Consider the following 21,392-nt stretch of genomic DNA (forward strand, 5'->3'; position numbering starts at 1 on the left):
CAAATCAAGTAGTCAGATGCAGTTATTCTACTGATCTAGTTTTGCAGGTAAGGAATTGTGCACTATTCTAAAAGCATGCAACTGAAAACTGCCTACCACACCAATGAAAAACATGCATACACCCTAGAAGAAGTTTGTTTGGAGGGGATTAAGAAGAGTACATGAAGTGCAATCTGCTTGAACTCACCTTGCTGTTTAACACATACTTGAAATGACAGTAATTCTAGAGTTGCTTCCTGCATCTAACGGCAGACTTGAACTCTGCAGTCTTTTTAATTAGTCTTGCTTGTCACACTTTGTTTGTTCTGATTTTATTTTAAACAATTATTAAATACAATTGAAAACACTAAAAACTATTTTGCCCCATTAGCCTTGTGCATTCCACTCTATATGCAGGCCCTACATCAACAACTGCTGCAGCAGTACTGTCTCTTTCAGGATAAAGACAAAACATGGACTACATCCAACTTTTAATCAGCTGTACAGATGGGTTTATTTCACAAATGCACTAGGCTGCACAGATGGAAGTTCCTGAATGCCTGACAAGGTGTTAAAATTGTTACTGAGATTACAAAGGAATAAAAAAGCAGCACTGGAAATTAGAATTAGGACTCTATCTCTTAAGGACTCATTAGTTCAGATCATAAATTTTGTCTCTGGTGTGTGGAAAATGGTTTGCAGAGGGGAACACAGATTAGCTATGATAACTGTTTTCTATCCCTTAAGAATGCAGTCTTACAAATATCTAACTAACTCAATTGTTATACCTGATACAATACTCACTGAAATGAGCAAAAAGCGTGACATAACACTTTTGACCATCCAAAGGCAGAACAAATGGAGCAGCAGTTTGTGCACAGTGGCAACCTGAGCAGCAGTTAAAAACAAAAAATCCTGCAGATATCAGTAGAGAAAAATAGCTTTATACACACTTAATGATATTATGCTTCTGAGCAGTTTTATTATAAACACACATTTTATGCCTAAAAAAAGTTAACTGAATTATCATACTTGACTGAACAGGTTACAGTATTCATCACTTCCTGGAACACTATGCCAATTTACTATCATGATGCCAAATGTTCTAAACTGTGTTTTGGAAATGACACAATAATAAAAGAGGTCATGAATAACTGTGATCATTACAGATTCCTGTGCTCTTGTTTGCAAGAGTTGAAAGCTGTAGAGACAATGCGATTTTTATGCTAAGAGCACTAACCTTTTCTTCATCGTTATTATAAGTTTGGGGCCATTGAGGGAAGAAATAAGGTACCATAAGTGTCTCTGCAATCACTTCATATACTCTGAGTTGAGGACAGTTGTGTGTGGGTGAAGCAGGAACGGACTGGCCTAATGCACTGAAAATTGCACCATAATTTTATGCAGAGCTTTGTGCTGAATATTTTATTCATAATATACTTTTCTGAATAGATATGATCTCTCTCTGCTATGAATAAGAGATGTTAATTGTCAAAAATTCTATTTTGTCTTCCATGCTAAAAACTTGGTTCTGTGATGAGCATAACACATACTCATTGCATACATAACACCATACAGACAGTAGATACCTTTAAATGGATCAGATTCATATAAGGGAAAAAATGTTTTACTGGATCCCAAAAGATACAATGAACATGAAAGACAGTAGTATTCATTTTACAATGTAACTTAGAACAGAAGGGAAAACATCTTTAAGAAGCAGACATTAAATTTAAAAGAATCATGGTGTGACTGGCATGGTAGAATAGTCAAAGCAGACAAAAAGGCAAAAATATTCCACAAACAGTTTGGGCTTTTTAATAGAAAAGAAAAAAAAAAATAGAACAGGTTGTAGATGTCAACTTCATTCTGATTCTAAGGTATACATATCTGCAGGGACATAGACACAAAAAGGAAGGCAGACATTAACAGGAAGAAAATTAGATAACATAGATTTGCTCAGCTCAGACATCCCAAATTTACATTTCTCTGACAGTACAATCAGTTACTCTATAGAGTGCCCATTGACACAGTATATCACCAATATCTTAGCATATTTATTTGGTGAAATATTGACATACATAAATGGCTACACAACATCTGTGCACATGTCATGATCTACATTTCTTGAGAGGTAATAGTGAGAGACAGGTGTTATTCCATTGTTTAAATAAATTGATGGTAACATTTTAGTCAATATATGTAATGATTTCATTCTACTCTACAGAATAATCCAATGAAATGCAACTAGCAGTTTACATTTCTGAAGTTGATTTCAGCATAACTTATTTGAGAATAATATAAAGTGTGTAAAGACAATGAAATTCTAAAATACATTTATAAAAATACATTATTTCCTTATTGAGGAATACAAATGGTAGGTTAATAGTCTTATCACCAACACATTCAAAACACAACATTTAAAAAGAATATATTTTATCTGCATAGAAGTCAGATGTTAAATTATACACCGTGCAGATCAGCAAATACTAGGGTGGAAGACTCTCAGCTGAAATACTGGTAATACAGGAGGTAAGTTATATTTCATTGGTATCTACCTCTTTGTCTAAAAGAATGTTGCAAGGTGACAACACTCTCAGTAATGAATGATGACAGTGGAGTGTTATGCTAATGTACCATCTCTCAGCTAAGAAAGAAAATCAAGATCCAGATCACTGGGGATTGCTTAAAATCTCATGAAATATTTCCCCATATAAAAAGTACTTTCAGTGTTATACTTGGTGACCTTTGCAAACTTAATTTTGAGTAATTATATTTTGCTCAACTCAGAGATCCCTGAACTTTTATTTATTTGACAACACAATCAATTACTGTATAGACTGTCCATTGACATAGCAGTTGGGAATTATCTATAAAATAATATTAATAATTTCCATAAAATTCCTACCCTTAATGAAGCATAGCTACTTCCTACAGAAACATTAGAAAATGCAGTTTAATATCTTTAGAATAGAGAAAGTCTAAATTCAGTGAAATGAAATAAACTTCAAACAGTTTTTATTTAATCTGCTTTTAGATGTCACAACCTAAGACATGTAGTGTAAACTACTTGGATAATATCCTTAGCTAGGCTTTGGGTAAAAAAACCACACAGTTGCAGAAGTAAACCACTACCTAATCTGTTTGAATTTATCCTCAGATCCACTTGCATCATTACGATAACTACAGAGGAAGTTTAAATAACTGTGAGATGAACCCAAGCCTCTTTTCTCCAATTAAAAAAAAAATTAAAAAAAAAATTATACTTCAAAGCTGAATTTTAGACAAAAAATGCCTTTCTTTTCTAAACAAAACCTATTGCATATGAATTACCTTTTTATTTCTTTTTAATACTAGTCAATTAAAAATATCCCATGTACATTTCAGAGCATAGAAGTCAACTGGGATTTCAGGTTTAGCATCCACATCTTTCCAAGAAATAAGAATCCTCTGTAAGTTTATGCAGTCCACTCATGACAGAGTTCTTGACTAAAAACAAAGGCATACCTCATGCCCATTTTCAAGGAGGGAGAAGATCATCAGGGGAACTACAGGTCTGTTAACACAGTCTCACTACTTGACAAATCATCCTGGAAGCCATATGCAGCCATATACAATTGGAGGAGAAGACTGAAATAACCTACATGCATTTACCAATGACAAAATGTTCTTGAAAAACCTGATTTTCTTCTATGATGAGATGGCTGTCTTGGTGAAAAAGGTGTAGAGTGATGATAGCAAGGTTTTTGACACTGTTACCCGCAGTATCCATATAGATAAATTGGTCAGAAAAAGTTTGGATTGGTGAACTATCAAGTGCCTGGAAAAATTTCTTGGACTGCCAGGTCAAAGGGTTGTGATCAGACATGTACGGTCCAATAGGCAACTGGTTAATAGGTTTGGATAATGGGGCCAATGCTGCCTTTGCATCTGATACTTGACTAATAAGCTGAGGCAGAGTGCACGTTTGTAAATATACAGATGAGACCAAGCTGGGGGCAAGTGCTCTGCATGCTAGGACATTCAGGAGCTTGACAGGCCAGATTAATGAGCAACAGGTACCTTGAGAAATGCAGTAACATCAAACATGGAGTCCTGCCCTGTCCTGGGTTCAACAGTAACAGTCATTTTTAATCCTTCTTAGTAGCTGTTGCAGTACTGTGGTTTTGACTTTCGGCCTGGGAACAGTGCTGATAACACCAATGGTTTTAGTTGTTGCTAAGTCATGTTTAGTCTGACCAAGGACTTTGTGAGTCTCATGCTCTGCCAGGGAGGAGGGGAAGCTGAGAGGAAGCAGAGACAGGACACCTGACCCAAACTAGCCAAAGGGGTATTCCATACAACAGCACATCATGCCCAGGATGTAGAACTGGGGGGCAGTTACCTGGAAGTGCCAGATCACTGCTCGGGTCAGGCTGGGTGTCAGTCAATGAGTGGTGAGCCGTTTTATTCTCTTCCCTTGTTATTTCCCTTAGCATTATTATTATTGATGGTAGCAGTAGTGGTTTGTGTTATACCTTATTTACTGGACTGTTCTTATCTCAACCAGTGGGAGTTACATTCTTTTGGTTCTCCTCCTTATCCCTCCAGGAGTGGGGGGGAGGAATGGAGGGAGTGAGTGAGGGCTGCGTGGCTGATTGGGCGTAAACCACTACATGTCCCTGGAAAGAAAAAACCCATGCAGCAATACAGGCAGGGCCCAACTAAATAGAAAGTGGCATGGCAAAAAAAAATACACTGAGGAGAGCTCATGGAAAATATGTTTAATGTATCTCGGCAGTGTGGTCTTGCAACACATAATGGGCTGATTATCAAAAATCTAATCAGCTTGAAGACAGTAGGATTCTCTCCCTCTTTTAAGTACTTCTGAGGCCTTACCTGGAACAATGTCCAGTTTCAGGCTCTTCATTTTGAGCTGGGCTTTGGACTTCCAGATAACCCTTCCGGCCTAAAATATTTTATGGTTTTATGACTGCTACTTACGCATATCTCTGCCAGATCTGTTCAGAATAAAATTCAGGGACAATATTATACTTTATACTTTAAAGCTTACACACTTGGTTGAAATCTTAGAAACTTGTAGTACTATAGACGGTGTGACTTTTCACACAGTGAAGGACTTAATTTCACACCAAAGTCTTGATATACAGGTAACTAGTACGTTCACTGAGAGCTGGGTCTACCAAGCCCAATTAGGTGAAGTACAGAAGACAGATGAAGAAGCATTCCAGTGTTCTTTCAGGTCAAATTAAAGATTCATGCTTTTAAAAGCTGAATTTCCCTCCAGTTAGTCTTGAAATACCATGAATGATAATACAGATGAAAGTCTGCAACTACTAAAAAAGAGCTAGCATCACAGAACACTTCAAATTTGACGTTAATCCAAAAGACATCCATATGAAGAGTTCAGTCTTACAAGAGATGGTGGCTGAGAAACAAGTCTCTTGTTCCATGTAGTTGTTAGGAAAAAATGGTAAGACATGAAAAGGAAATAACTTTTTCGTGATGAATACTACATTTTTGACACTTACTGGCTGGGGGACTATTAAGAAATAAACTTTCTGAGGGCTAGAAGGATAATGATCTATTGAACATATCAATATATTATGCACTCTTTGAAGAAGCAAATGAAGCAAATATATTCAAACTGAATGATAATCTGATGAGATGGTTAGAATATAATGCTTCAAACACTCAACATAAACATTATTGTGGGTAACAGGAGTGCATAAATTGTAAAAAAAAAAAAAGGTGTAAAAACAATCAGGAAAGAGACTTACTGGTATTAGTAATGGCAGTAAAAGGAGGTTAGTTTCACTATATATAAACTTCTGACTGTGAAAATAAAAACAGTTTCTTGGAACACTCATTCACTTGAATTTCAGTAAATGAGATGCACTAAATTAGTCATCCCTATCAAAAATCAAGTTTTGTTTTTTTGTATTGTTTTGTTTTAACATGGCTATCAGAAAATTGAGGTGGTTATGATGGCTTCAGCATGGTAATTGTGTGGTTATGAGAGATACTCAAGAAACAGAAAAGTTGGTCGTCCCAGCCTATACTGTAGGACTCTACTGTATACTCTTAGGTTAGTAATGCCAACAGAAGACAATGGAGCCATGCTTCCTCCTTTGTTGTCTTCTTTTGGACCCATAAATCTTTTTTGATTTAAATATTACTTTTCTATTATATTGAGATTGGATGAGAACATAAGGTTTATTTTAATGTGCCAATGGTCACCAGCATATCATTCACTGCATGCTCTGTACCTGCCATTGAAATAGCGATACCCTCTAATCACAATTTCATTTAATTCTCTTAGCATAATGCAATACATTGCTGAAGTGGCCCTTCTGTCAGTACCACATAGAGACTGGACACACAGTTTTCACCACAACTGTGATAATAAATTATCCAGCAAATCTAAGCATGTAAGGAGACCATTTGCCAGGAAGACAGCAAAGCTGACTAAATGAAGGTAACAGACGAGGGAAGTGGAACAGGATATTCTGCACTGACTATATACTCTACTGGACATTGTACTTGTTGAAAAACAAGAAGCAGACCAGGGGATACATAAAAGCCTTGTCATACAAATGCGAGAAAGCTGTTTTAACTTTTTGCTGGATGTAACTAGTTTAACTTCGTGGCAAGAAGCAGAAGGCACATTTGCATTTATTTATTTACTTATTTATTAGCCTTTTTTTTTTTTAAGTGTGTTCCACTGGATTTTATTTTGGTGAATACCTAAGTCAGTTTTTATTACTTAACAGCTTCCTGTCATCCACAAACGTTAATAGGTGTTTTAAATTTGAGAGCAGAAATGAAGATAAAAACCTAATTTCTCTAAGACAGAATTGCACAGGAGATTTTACCATCTGGTAGTGCTAAATTACTAAAGCTTTATTTTCATTGATTTTTGAAAAATACTTCTACATTCAAGCAAGCAGATAAATGCTATTAACTTTAATACCTTTTTAAACAAAGTAATCTGTTGACCAAGTGATAATGGATCTTAAAGTAAATATTACATAGGGTTTTCCACTATTGTGATTTCCCTATTGGTTACATGAATACCTAAACCTGACATTTTTAATTACAATTATAATATGTGGTATGTGAACACTTAATTAACTTTATAGTATATTTAAGGCAGACTTAAAGGTAGTTCAGGGATTCTACCACCAAACTTAAAGGGTATTATCAGAGAAGCCCAAAAATACTGCTTGCCATTTCACTCAGAAATGAGCTGCACAAGGTTTCCAGAGCAAAGCTACCATCTATTCAAATCTTGAAAATTAAAGTTTTATTTGAAAGGCGATCGGCTAATTCTACAGGCATGAGACAGGCACTAGAACTCATCAAAAATTTATTGACAGGAAAGGTCTGAAGCTGTCGTACTGTTACATGTACACCCCAATTTAGATTTTTAGTTACTTTTACTTGAAAAATTGGCTCTGACTCTCCACATGGCTTGAGGCATAGTTTCAGTACTACTTTTTTGTGCCAGAAACACCTGTCTTTTTACTTTAGTGCCAGAAGGGTTTAGCATCTTGTCAGCGAAGTAACACAGCCTGCACATTTATAGGTGTCACTCACTTTGCCATCTGTTTTTTAGGATAACAGTCACCACCATCACCCAGCCCCTCCAGAGGTTCTAACAGTCTTTTAGAATTAAGGTTGAGGTCTACACTGAAAAACAACTAGGGGTATCCCATGACTTCCAACTCATTCTAGGTGTCCTTGAACCTTAAATCTGAGAATACCTCATCCTACATGTATTCAGCAACTATCTATCATGCAAATGTTTTTGTCAGTAGCATCCTACCACTTCTTTAAAGTGTTAGAGTAAAAAATTGTCAAACAAATGTCTGTATGTTGTATACTGAGTGAAAACTACCTGCATATAAACATCAGTCCTTGCACCATGTCCAAACCTACAGACAGCTCACTTCTAATCTCAAGAGATAGGACTAACATCATCACTAATCCAAAATTAAATTTTATTGATAAAGCTGTTAATCAGAAAATTAAAATGGATTAATAGCAAATGCATACAGTACAAAAATGCAGGCTTAATTTATCTATTAGTTAACAAAAATGGGGTTATTTTAAAGATTTTTAAAAATATTTTTCCAGGAAAGTACAATTTATTAATCCTCACTTCTCATAAAAATAAATACATAAATAAATAAATTATGCCACAGTCCACATTATATGTCTTTTATGGACCAGTACAACTTAGAAGGTTTTTTTTACAGAACACAGGACCAAACTCAGAAGAGATAACAGATTTTGATGCTGATGTGAGAAAATTTATAAGCTGGTGGCCTTTAAGCTGGAGTAGGAGAGAGAAAAATATTTTCCTTTAGAATAACATTTAAAGTATGTTCAAAAGTTTGCCTCAGTTGGGGACCTCTGTAATTCTAAAACATGAGGCAGGTTCAAGTCTTGTAAGAGGACCAATTGGAGAAGATAATATCATACAAGTACTTTTATGGGATCTGATATCTAAATTATTCCACAAACAATATGACCTTCACAAGTCTTTGGTACATAAATATTGGTTTATACTTTCTCTGCTGTTAAGGCATTAATTAAGGAGTATTTATGTCAGCTATAACTTCTCCCTGTTCTGGAATTAGTACTCAATCAGTTCTATGACCAGGGAGGGCCAAACAAATATTACAAATATCTTTCTATGTTAAAATCCTGGCAAGGGATTTCTAATGGTAACGTTTTGGTTGTTAAAAGATTAATGTCTTCAGGTCAAAAAGAACACAATAAGAACAGATTACAAAGGTAAATTTTCTGCTAGCTGAATATCTTCCTGATAGATTTCTAAATGTATAACCCTGTCCAAATTACTTGGAATAACACAACCTCCTCATTTTTTTCTAACGACTCATGCATCATAATATACCATTCACACCTTATTATACTCTTCATTACTTTTCTTAGAACATGACATGTGTAAGGGTGGACAATGATCAGTGAGAATGCCCTGAGCAGCTATAAAGTTTCTGATGAAGTCTCCTCCTTTCTTTTTATAAAGTAGGCAGGCAGATCCAGCAGCTGTCCCATATTTCTCAATAGCTGAACTGCCTGTCTGCCAAGCCAGTTAGGTAGAGTCCGAAAGCAACAGTAAACATGTTCATGTTGACAAAATTAATTTCTAAGCCAGAGTATAGTGTACAATTGAGAAAAAAATACAGTAAATCTCAGTGTAGACTGAAGCTTTTAAGCAGGACCTTTTGGAGAGTCTAAAGAGACAGCTCTACTCCCCTCCCATTCCACCTCCTCCTCCCACCCGCTACATTGTAGTGATTTGTTTCAGCTTCCTGAATATGCAACCTCTTCATTTCTTTGATGGAAGCTGGTGGATGCTGTTCAGCCTTTACCTTGTACACTTAACCTATCGGGGCAGGTTTTTCCTCTCTTCCTTTTCACACTAAATTTACTAAATTGGTGAAACCATGTCTCTGTCACCAGAGTAGCATACCTTCAAAAGTAATTTAAGCAATCGTGTTAACATGGCATCAGTAGGACTCTGTAATTACTGTGGTCTGCATGGGGACATTTTTTTTTTAGTTGTCATTAGATGTTCGTTAAGCAGCACTCCTGGCATTGAGCTGTAGCTGGCCACTGTTTTTCCACTAGGCCCAATTTTTTTCCCATTTTGAATTGGAAAAGAAGCAGCCTGAAATTCCTCAGCCAAGTCAGCTTGTTCACTACATTATGACATTTAGGCTGTGAGGGTGGAGGGTGTTGAGAGTGGTTCTGCCTTGCCATCGCTGTAAAACATTTTAGACTCTCACAGAGAAACACAGCAGTGTCAGTGCACTGGTCTCATTACTGTGGAAATATTACATGTAGCCATTAGTCTTCTCCCTTCAATTAGTGACAGTCAGTTAAGCTGTGCCCCCAGCCTGCTCTAGCTGTTGGCAGCATTGCCAAGTCAAACTTGTCTCCCATTTGGAAAGTAGACTGGTGAAACCTACTGTTCACCAGTCACACTCACTGGCTGTGAAAAAGAAAAGAGGACAAGGACATAGACTTGATTTAAAATATTATGCAATTAATTTGCAGGTAAGCAAATGGCACTGGAAAAGATTAGGGAGAAGATCTTCATGATACACAGATGACAGTGTTAATATGATGCAACTTCTGTAGTGCCATTTCACAGAGTTCCTCCTGTTTTATTGTTTTGTTTTGTTTTGTTTTATTTTGTTTTGTTAGGTGGAGGAGTTACATACAATGGAACAGGTTTCAATTAAGGAATAGTGCTATGAGAGCTACATTTTTTTCAACTGGACATATCAGAACAGGTTTGAAAGGTCAGCTGTAAAAAACAGTTCTGTCTTCCATAGGTGAAATCCAATTCAAATCATCAGAATAAAGAATTTCCTAGATTGAGTGACAAAAGGAAATGCAAAACTGAAGCTCCTATGATAAACCTTGTGGGGCAAATAGTCTATGCAAATAGATAGGCATAGCCTAACTGATGATAAATTGAATCTCATTTATTGATAGAAAAAGAGATGTGGGTGCTATGTCTGTACAAGAGATCCCCTAAACAGCTGGTGCTGAAATATGGTCAGACAAGATCAAATTTTTCCTACATGTTAAATCAATATGAGATCTTTAGATCTAAAAAACACTACAAACTTCTGAGTGTCCAAAATAATGGCTAAGAAATGCATTTCTACCACCTTGAATACAGAATCAAAAAGCTTGAAACCAGATAACAGTGAAAGCTTAATGGAATCTGTACACTTTGGATCTGAGAGCATGATTTTTATCTGTGTTTGTGCTGCAATTATTTTGCTGTTTTATTTCTTCCAGATGAAACCAAGGCTTATGGCTGTTAAACACTGGAGTGTACATAAACTCCATTACTGCTTCTATTGTTTATTCTATCATAAATCCTACATTCTTTTGATCAGTTCTCTCTAAATGAGCTGCTCCAGTTAATCATAACTGGAGTGCTGAAATTTATACAGGCTATTAAAGAACGACATTTGTAACAGTTCAGTGATTGAAATTACCTCTGCAAGATACCTTGACATAATAAAAATAACCTTTGAACCTATGATTTTCTTATGGCTTCAAAAAACAATAATCCTAGTTTGCCAAGTCTGCTATTCTAGCTAACTGGTCTAACATGAAATATGATTTTCAAACAAGGCTTCTTTAGCTTATCATTTCACGTGAAAATACTGCATGTAGCTTTTTACTACTTAAAGGTCAAGTAATAGAGTACTTTGAGTGAATAACAAGCAAGGATTAGCATACTGCAAGTAGTCTGTCTCCAAGACTTCTTCTAAATGACAGATGGCTAGCAAGCTGTATGGAGACTACTATTAAGATACTTAGGAAAAAAAAAAAATAATAAAAAACAAACAAAAAAACCCACGAGCACCAAAAACCCCACAAAAACCCAAACAACCAAAAACCAGAAATCCAACCCCCTAAAAAAAACAGAAAGAAAATGTATGAGAATGATCTGTGTATTAACATATCCATATTGGTCAGTCACATGTGGGCATTTGACCTACTTCCATGATGTCTCCCTACAGTGATACAGGCTTTTCTTCTTTTCAGCAGGTAGTAATCTTCCAGGAAGAAATGCTGAGAACTACAGGTATCCGTACCTTCTGATCTCCCAAATTGTTTTTGGTGATACCCACATTTCTGCAGTGCATGTACCTTTTGCTCTCTCTTAATTTTCTATTTTCTCCTGACAACCCAGAAAAAATACAGCACAAGAGGAAATGGCCTCAGGTTGCACCAGGGGAGGTTTAGTTTGGATATTAGGAAAAATTTCTTCATTGAAAAGTTTATCAAACATTAAAAAGGCAACCTATGGAAGCAGTTGAGGCCCAGTCCCTGGAAATACTTGAAAGATGTGTAGCTGTGGCATACAGGGACAAGGTTTAGTGGTGGACTTCACAGAATTAGACTAATGGTTGGACTCAAATATCTTAAAGGTCTTTTCCAACCTAAGTGATTCTCTGATTCTACAATTGTAAGATATGAGCCAAAGGTAAATACTTGCTGCAGTGGCAAAGTTCAATGCATCTTCAATACATAACATGTTCAGCAGTATCTTTGTGTATTTTATAATCATACAATACAGGTCATTAGTAGGTTGTTAGGAGAACTCTTTCAAGTATCATGCTTGGTTTGTTAGCTTACCATTCCTTCACACTGTACATTTCCCATTGAAGCTATGGAAAGTCAAGAAATCCATTTTATCACAAGCTTCAAGGACGCACTTGCCCACTTTCACTTAGAGTGTATGTTAGTTTAAGCTTAACATAAATACATGTACATAAATACATTTACATAAATACATGTTAATATAAATATATTATTATATAATTATAACTATAACTATAATTATAACTATAATTATATTATTACATGCAACTCTGTTCATTATCAGCTATATAGGTGCATACAGAATTACCCTGTTTAAAAGCAAAATAAAGACCCCCAAAATTCAGAGTGATCAAATGGTGCTCTGAAAATGTATCTGTCAAAAGTTAATTCTTTCTCTCAAAAGTAACTTCTTTATGTCCTTCTCCCTCTCTTTATTCCCCATATTTCAAACAAAAAATAGTAGGGAAAATCCTTCTGAATTCCTAACTCAGGTAACAAATAACAAAGAGAACAGTCCTCACAAAATAACCCATTTGCTTCAAACTGTATTTGTAGAGCAGGACATTTAGAATATTAGAAAACCCATTCTCTGACATGATAACAATTTCATATTGTGCCACTGTAGGTCAAAAAAAACCCAAACAAACAATGTATGTTTCCACCTCAAGTGCTCTTTGGGACTGATTAATACAATTATACACAGTTATATTTGCACTCTAACAAATTTTCATCTAAAAGCAAAACAAAGTTTACAACTGCTATAGGCTCTGCACAAATTAACACTTCATTGAATATTAATGAATTAGTCTTTGTGACCACTTGCTATGCAAATAATACTTGTGTCAGAATTTATAATTACATTAATTTCAAGATAAAATACATGAATATTAACGTAAAAAAGACTTTCACAATATTGAGTAAATTAATTAAGGCACATGCCACAGAATCCTAAAGTAATGGGTTTGCATAACTAGATAACACTATTTTTTCAGCCTAATTTCTAATGATTATGAAAACTCAGTAGTATCCTAAAATTTTATGTCTAGAAACACGTTTGGATTTGGTTGAGAATTTGTAACAATTCATATTAGTCATGTCATAGATAATTCTAATTTATCAGTTCAAAGCAAACTGATAATAAATATTTTTGTTGACTTTATCATACATTTTATATCACTAAGCATAAGATAATGTAATAAACTATTACATGAAGCTACACCACTGCTTGCATCCTTTTTCTAGAAATTATAAAGTTTTTTTTAATTGTTTATGCAATGTTTATACAAGTAGCCTGTGGGACCAAAAGTTGAATACGCTTGTATTTCGAATGAAGTCTTAGGAAAAAAGAAACTGTTATAAAGTCACCTTAGTACTAAATAACCAGTACTGGTTCTACAAAAGTAATATCAGGTATCAATTCTCTGCTTGAACTGCAGACTCAAAATTGTTTCAACATGTTTCTAAAACATAGTCTGTCAAATAATAGAGACATATTTTTTCATAATAATATTTTAAATATAATTCAGGAAAGTTAGAGGAAACATACCTTAGATTTCTCTGTTGCTCAGTGGGGAAACCTGGACTAAATACTTGTGTTTGGATAAACCCATGTAATGTAAAGAGAGAAGAATTCTCCTCTAACTTTTATTTTGCAAGAATAAGCCATAGTAAAACCAATGATAAGAAGTAAACTGCTACAAAGTCAGATAAGGAACTAAAATATTATCAACAAGCAAGAATACAAATTCCATAGATTATTAATTTTAGTTCGCACCATATAGTGGAGAATACAGTAACAGAGCGCTGTTTAACAAGATAGTCATAAAGTATAGAAACTTTTACTAATCTCATGGCATGCTGATGGTGTTGAGCTTCTTAAAGTGAATTACACAGTTTTACCAATGAGATCAATTCCGAGCACACAATAAAGTCAGGAGTGAATTTCACTAATATGAAAAAAATGGATATAATTAATTATAGTATCAACCACTCTAGGAAAGGGCATCATGCCAGCAGAAGACCAAACAAGGATGTGTTGTTTTCTACCTTCTGCCATAACAGTAAATTTTTCCTTGTACTCCATTCCTCCTCTCACTTTCAAACAGATGTGTGATCCTCAAAGCAAGAAATAATTTTAAAAGCTATAAAATTCAGAAAATGTAATACATATTGCTATTGCTTTGCACTGTTGCTGCTGCATTAGTGAGCTACTGAAACACCTACTGTGCACAAAGCTACATTCATGACCTATATTAACCAAGTACCCCTGTTCAAAACAAATTTATGATAACTATCACTCTAATTTCACACCAGTGCTACTTCATAATATTCTGAAATAGGAAAGCTTCATCTCCTACCTCTACAGAGTTAATTCAGATCTATTAGCCATGCATTAGAGGAGGGACTGGAAGTCCCACCAGCAACTTAATGCAGCCACTGTAGCCAGAGCCATGCACTCAATGAAGCAATACTTCTCCTTTAGCTGTCAATCTTCAGTACCAGAGCAGCAGGGTTTTATTTTATCTTTCCTTTTTTCCCATTTCACAAGGGTATTTAAAATTTGATCACAACAATGGTTCAGTTCATATGCATATTACAAACTGCTTTGGGGACTGCTCAGTGCAAAATGAGTGGATAATGTTACAGATTAACTTGACTCTGGAGTGTGAACTGTCAGCTATATCCTTTAGCTGGGGAAAAGGTTTTAAACACTACCTGGAAAATTATGAGGCCTAATCTTTCTGCTGTGTTAGCTTGTAGTATAATCCAAATAATGCGAATGTGCTTTCCATCTGACTGAGGTAGGAATGCTGGCAAGTGATTTGAGAGATTTGCCTGGTATAATAACCAGTTTTCTCTGTCTCACTGGATGCCAGGAGCTTCCTGAAAATCTTTGCCTATGGCTTGACGCAGACTGCTGAGTAACCACAAAACTGTTTGATAAAAGTACCAGTTTTGTCCAGTATAAATCAATAGAATCCTGCTGCAATAGCTGTATTTGACTACAGCACTTGACTGTTATCAACTAGGGGACCTGTTCTGACTATTTTAACTTCAGAGTATGTATCCTTTTCCCAGCAGGAATGACTGTGGTATGTACTCAGTGTTTACCCAAAAAACATTTAACATTCACAGCACTCCACTGCCCTCTAGACAAAGACTAAATGAAAATGTATTTCAATGCAGATATCAAATCGTTTTGCTCAAACAAAGTAAACAAATTGTGATTCCTCAAATGTGAACTCTTAAATCTGAACTGGAAAGATTTTACAGCAATTTCATAAGTCCTTCCTACTTGATGTGACCCTATTTTTCTAGGAAAAATACCACAAAAAAGTCAACTCTCACACATGTAATTATAGATATTCTTGAAATTAGCTGAAAGAACTTATTGCAAGTGAAAGAAAACTGGAAAACATCTCCCAACATCAGTGTTCAAAATGTTATTATTCACATCTCCTCTGCACCTTTTAATCATGGAACTGTGTTTAGGAATATGTTTTCTGGATAGACTCATGGCACAGTAAGAACAATCAACTTTATTCTCCCTAAAACTGAAATAACTTCTGAAGAAAATTAAGGATATAAAATCCTGGAGAATAAAATTACTTCCTGGAGAAAGTTCTATGCCAGTAAGCCTAGAAGTTGCTAAGCCACTGTCCCTCATATTTGAAAAATCATGGCAGTCAGGTGAAGTTCCTGATGACTGGAAAAAGGGAAATAAAACCCCCATTTTCAAGAAGGGGAAAATGGATGACCCAGGGAATTACAGACCAGTCAGTCTCACCTCTGTGCCTGGCAAAATCTGGGAGCAGATTCTCCTGGAAGGCATACTAAGGCACATGAAAAACAACAAGGTGCTTGGTGACAGCCAGCATGGCTTAACTAAGTAAATCCTCCTTGACCAATTTTGTGGCCTGGGCTTATGGAACTGATGAACAGGGGTAGAGCAGTTGATGTCATCTACCTGGACTTGTGCAAAGCTTTCGACACTGTCCCACACAACAACCTTATCTCTAAATTGGAGAGACATCAGTTTGATAGGTGGACCACTCAGTGGACAAAGAACTGGCTGGACGTCTGCATGCAAAGAGTTGTGGTCAATGGCTCAATGTCCAGTTGGAGACCAGTAATGAGTGTTGTGCCTCAGGGATCGGTGTTGGGAGCGGTCTTGTTCAACATCTTTGTCGGTGACATGGACAGTGGGATTGAATGCACCCTCAGCAAGTTTGTTGATGACACCAAGCTGTGCGGTTTGTTTGATATGCTGGAGGGAAGAAATGCCATCCAGAGGGACCTTAACATGCTTGTAAGGTGGGCTGATGCCAACCTTATGAACTTCCACCATTTCAATTGCAAGGTCCTACACCTACACTTGGAACAATCTTAGGCACAGCTACGGGTTGGGCAAAGAAGAGATTCAGAGCAGCCCTGTGGAGAAGGACCTGGGGGTGTAGGTCCATGAGAAAATCAACATGAGCTGGCAGTGTGCGCTTGTAGCCCAGAAATCCAACCGTATCCTGGGCTGCATCAAAAAAAGTGTGACCAGCAGGTTGAAGGAGGTGATCCTGCCCCTCTTCTCTGCTCTTGTGAGACCTCACTTGGAGTATTGTGTGCAGTTCTAGTGTCCTCAACATAAAAAGGACATGGAACTGTTGGAACAAGTGCAGAGGAGGGCCACGAGGATGATCAGGGGACTGGAGCATCTCCCATACGAAGACAGGCTGAGAAAGTTGGGGCTGTTCAGCCTGGAGAAGGCTGCTTGGAGATCTCATAGCAGGCCTCCAGTATCTGAAGGGGGCTTATAAGCATGCTGGGGAGGGACTCTTCAACAGGGACTGCAGTGATGGGAGAAGGGGTAATGTGCTAAAATTTAAACAGGGGAAGTTTAGATTGGATATAAGGAAGAAATTTTTTACTGTTAGGGTGGTGAGGTACTGGAATGGGTTGCCCAGGGAGGTTGTGAATGCTCCATCCCTGGCAGTGTTCAAGGCCAGGTTGGACAGAGCTTTGGGTGACACAGTTTAGTGTGAGGTGTCCCTGCCCACGGCAGGGGGGTTGGAACTGGATGATCTTTAGGTCCTTTCCAACCCTAACTATTCTGTGATTCTATGAAATATTTTTGAGTTTACTTGTCTATAAAACTGTGTCATGTAGTTTGCTGGTCAACCAGATCTTTCATGTTCCCTGTGCCATTTGGCATATGGGGGCTAATTTTCCTCTCCTTCCTAATTGGCCTTGGCAATGTAATGAAAAAACACACATGTTTCCAAGCCCTGACAGCCATAGTTCTCACAGAATTTTCCAGCACTCTTCTGTATGGGCTTCTCAGTGATACAATGAAATTAATTATGATTCTAAGCTTTTATTTTACATATCTTCAAACTGATGTTCAAAGACGTCCAAATGTTTGTAGCCTGAAACTGTGAAGAAGAACAGCAGGAAAATCCTCCAAGGGTTTCTGTCACTTAGCTGGGCATAAAAAAAAATCTCTAGGAATGCAAGTTGCTTGGACGGGGCTGCCTCTTAGAAGTAATATTGTAAGTAAAAGACGCTCTCTTACAATGAGCAGCAGAATATTACAAACCAAAAGGTTTGCTGGCAATTCAGGCATTCACTCTATATCAAACAGGCACAAAACATGCAGAGAAACCTTAAATACTTTTCTAAAATAACCATAGATTTTCTAACGTGATTTGCAGCTGATTTTCACATTCCAGTTTGTGTAATTTTAAAACAGGATGTACTGCACTATTAGCTTCTTACTTTGACCTGTGCTCCTGTGATAGCTCTTACAAGTTATCCACATTTTTCTAATTAAAAAAAGGTAAAACTCTACTTATCTGCCATACTGAAAGAAAGAAAATAGAGAGGAAGAGAGGGAGGGAAGTGAAAGGCAAATGAGAAAGAAAGCCTGCATGTGCCCAATGCTAGTCGTAGAAAAGAAAAATAAAATTAGCTTGAATATTTGTGTGCAGATACAACATGCTAGTATAGCCAAATATAGTAACAACCAAAGGTGATCTGATGTTCAGCCACCTCAAGTGATTGTAAGTTGTCTCCTAAGCATATACAGGTAATTTATGCACACAATTTCTGTAAGGTTACAGAAGAATCTCTACAGGAGGGCCAGTATGTTCAAAACCGCAAGTTGCTTATTATTAACAACAGTTTCCCCATTTCTTCCAATGACAACATTTTTCCAAGTCTCTCCCTCAATTGTTCAAGTAAATGTTCTGTGGGAATTAAAAATTACTCTTTTAGATAAATAGTAAATGTAAAATTGTGTTGACAAAGGTTTTTTGAGTAGTAGTCAGAATAGCTATTCCTACTTGTTTCTGATTAAGGCAGACTCATGATTTTGAATTGTTACATCAAGAAAGAGGGTTCTGTTTCAAACTAGATTGCCATCTAGACTTCAAGGTCTAACATGGTGAAGAAAGTTCATACCTGCCTAAAGTTTCAGAATAGTCTGCATATTCACCTATAGGAGCAGTTTAGTCTGTGCCTGCTAAATACATGACCTAGGTCATATTGAAGCTTGAGTAAGTTATGATGTGGCACTCCTTTTTAATAAATATTCACTTTAATTAGTACTTTATTAGAGATCAAACCTTTTGTTTGATACATGTATAGGATTGAGTTTCAATCTACATTAAAATATTCTTACCTCCAAACTGTGACTTGGTTTTACTGTGCCCTGGGTTCAGCTGTAATGATTATTTTTCTTCTTCCTAGTAGTTGGTCCAGTGCTATGTTTTCGACTTTAGTCTGAGAACAATGCTGGTAACGCACCAAGATTTTAGTAGTTGCTCGGTAACACTTGTTGCAGTCAAGGACTTCTCAGTCTCTCATGCTCTGCCAGTGAGGGGGGGCATGGGAAGCCAGGAGGAAGCAGAGACAGGACACCTGACCCAAACTAGCCAAAGGTGTATTTCATACCATAGCACATCATGCCCAGTATCTAAACTGGGGGGGAGTTACCTGGATGGCCCAAATTGCTACGTGGGTTGAGCTGGGTATCATTTGGCAGGTGGTGAGAAACTGGATTCTGCATCAGTTGTATTCATTGTTATTTTTCCTTTCCCCTTTTAGTTTTATATTCTCTCCCCTTGATATTCCCCTTATAAATGTTATTATTGGTGGTAGCAGTAGCGGTTTGTGTTATACCTTTGTTACTGGACTGTTCGTATCTCAGTTGGTGGGAGTTACATTCTTTCAATTCTCCTGCCCATCCTTCCGGGAGCAGAGAAAGGAAGAAGAGGACTGAGCAAGTGGCTGCCTGGTTCTGAGTTACTGTCTGGGCTTAAACCACGACATGCTGTAGACAAAATAAAGACTGTTGCATACAGTAATTAGATGCCTACCTGGCAAGAAAATTATTTACTGACAACACAGACATAAGCACACTAAAATAGTTCAAACAGGTACAGTATAAAAGCATATCTCAACATTGTAAAAATGTAACATCTTGCAATGAAGCTCAGTTTTAATATATAAATAATTGCCTAAATTGCAAAGGAGTGGATGGAGTTGTGATATAATGTCACAAAGAGGGTGTATAAAAATGTGCAAGTATTAAACTGTGCAAGATAGGAACTGAGGATGCAGAGTAGGCAAGAATGATGTCTGGTAAAACCAAAATAATCCTGCAGAGCAGGCAGGCAGTGTGTCTGATAGAACCAAAATAATCCTGCAGAATATGCAAAACCAGAACAAATCCTCATCCCAAAAATAAATATCAAGAGAAGCTGAGATCACCCAATTTTCTTCTGGGGAGGAGGCAGAGGAGCAGAGAACATCAGTGGTGTTTTGTGGGGAAGGATGGTTAGGAATGAAGGTGCAGACTCTGTTCTAGCTTTCCCTCTGAAATTGTTGTTTGGACTGATGAATTATAGCTGCCAGTATGAACTGAACTTGCATCACCTAAGTGGCATTGTACACTTGCCACTTTTTTAAGTAGCCACAATTTAATATTGTTACGGATGATTGTTAGTGATTAGGAGCTAAGAATTTACAATGTGCATTGTTAATGAATCAAGTCAATCCAGTCAGGAGCAATTTTGAAACTTGAAGCTGGCTGGATTTGGAATCTTTTTCCATCACATTCCCATCACACAGCTCTCTTAACTTCCTTGTATATATTTATCTACCTACCTATATTCAGTTGCAATGTTATGTTTAAATTCTAAATTTTCACAGGACTTTTACAAAATTTTCTAAATACTTAACAATTCATCACAGTAGAGCAAGAAGCAACATTAAACATATGCTGTTTTCTGACTGCTGTTTTCTCACAGGATACATAGTCTTTAGGAAGCTCCATGGTTTTGCAGTGTTTTTTCCTCACCTTTCTGTATAAAATTATTCTAAAGTAATAACCTTGGAAAGATATGAAAAAGCAAAGGTAACGGTGCCTATTTTTGTGGCCCATATGAGTGTACATATGTATATATGTATGTCAGATAAGGGAAGTATTAGGGCTTATTTCTTTATCTAGACCTGAAATGACTTCTCCTTGTATGAACAACCACTTGTGGCATCTTGAAGTCACTACGTATGTTTACACACACACACACCCCTATCTATTTTGTAGAAACATAAATGCTCTTTAGTATAGAGCAAGAGAAAGAGTGACAGAGAATATGATTCTCACATCTCTCCTTTTCTAAAATAAAATGGTTATTAGGTTATCATTTTACAGAATAGGTTGATTTATGTGTACATAGTTAAAGCTTCCTTCCCCCACCTCCATCCCTACCCCCAGCTGTCCCTTCTTTCTGGATACCTCTGATACTACACAGTAGCACTTCTGCGAAACAGGCCTGCAATTAATACTTTACAGAATAAATGCTTTAGCACATAGAAAAGCATAAAAGAAGAACAAAGGAATCACACAAACATGGCCCCTCCCCCCCCCCCATATTTAATGATTTTAAAAATCTATACTGCACTCTGGCAGCAAATTTTTCAGTGTATTAAAAGAAATGAAAAAAAAAACCTAGATATAAATGATGTTTTCTCCTTATTCAATCAGTGAAATAATGTCTGATATTTATACCATTGGGACAGTTTTTGGAAATAGCGATGCTAATGGTGAGGCTATCAGTGGGCTTAAGTTGCAGTGGCTATTTCTCCTGACCTTCTTTCTTTTCCTGCTTGAAAACTGTTTGAAATTTCATCTGACTACAATCAGGTTTATTGGAAATATTAATGCCTGTGCTCTCCCCATAAGCCACCAGCAGGGT

General features: G+C 36.7%; 1 protein-coding gene across 5 annotated transcripts in view; it reads right to left on the reverse strand.

Moving 5' to 3' along the window:
• PCDH9 (protocadherin 9) overlaps positions 1-21,392 on the reverse strand; it is a 699,618-nt gene that overhangs the window by 338,796 nt on the left and 339,430 nt on the right. The window contains exon 5 of one of the 5 annotated variants that reach the window (XM_031048076.2): positions 9,297-9,335. The exons of 3 other annotated variants lie outside the window; for them this stretch is intronic. In XM_031048076.2, coding sequence (XP_030903936.2) covers positions 9,297-9,335 — 39 coding nt within the window. Of the gene's footprint in view, positions 1-9,296; positions 9,366-21,392 lie in introns of all 5 variants that reach the window. One more of the 5 variants, XM_034059968.1, reaches the window with a different exon arrangement.

This window comes from Melopsittacus undulatus, chromosome 2, assembly GCF_012275295.1.
Source record: "Melopsittacus undulatus isolate bMelUnd1 chromosome 2, bMelUnd1.mat.Z, whole genome shotgun sequence".
NCBI lineage: Eukaryota > Metazoa > Chordata > Aves > Psittaciformes > Psittaculidae > Melopsittacus > Melopsittacus undulatus.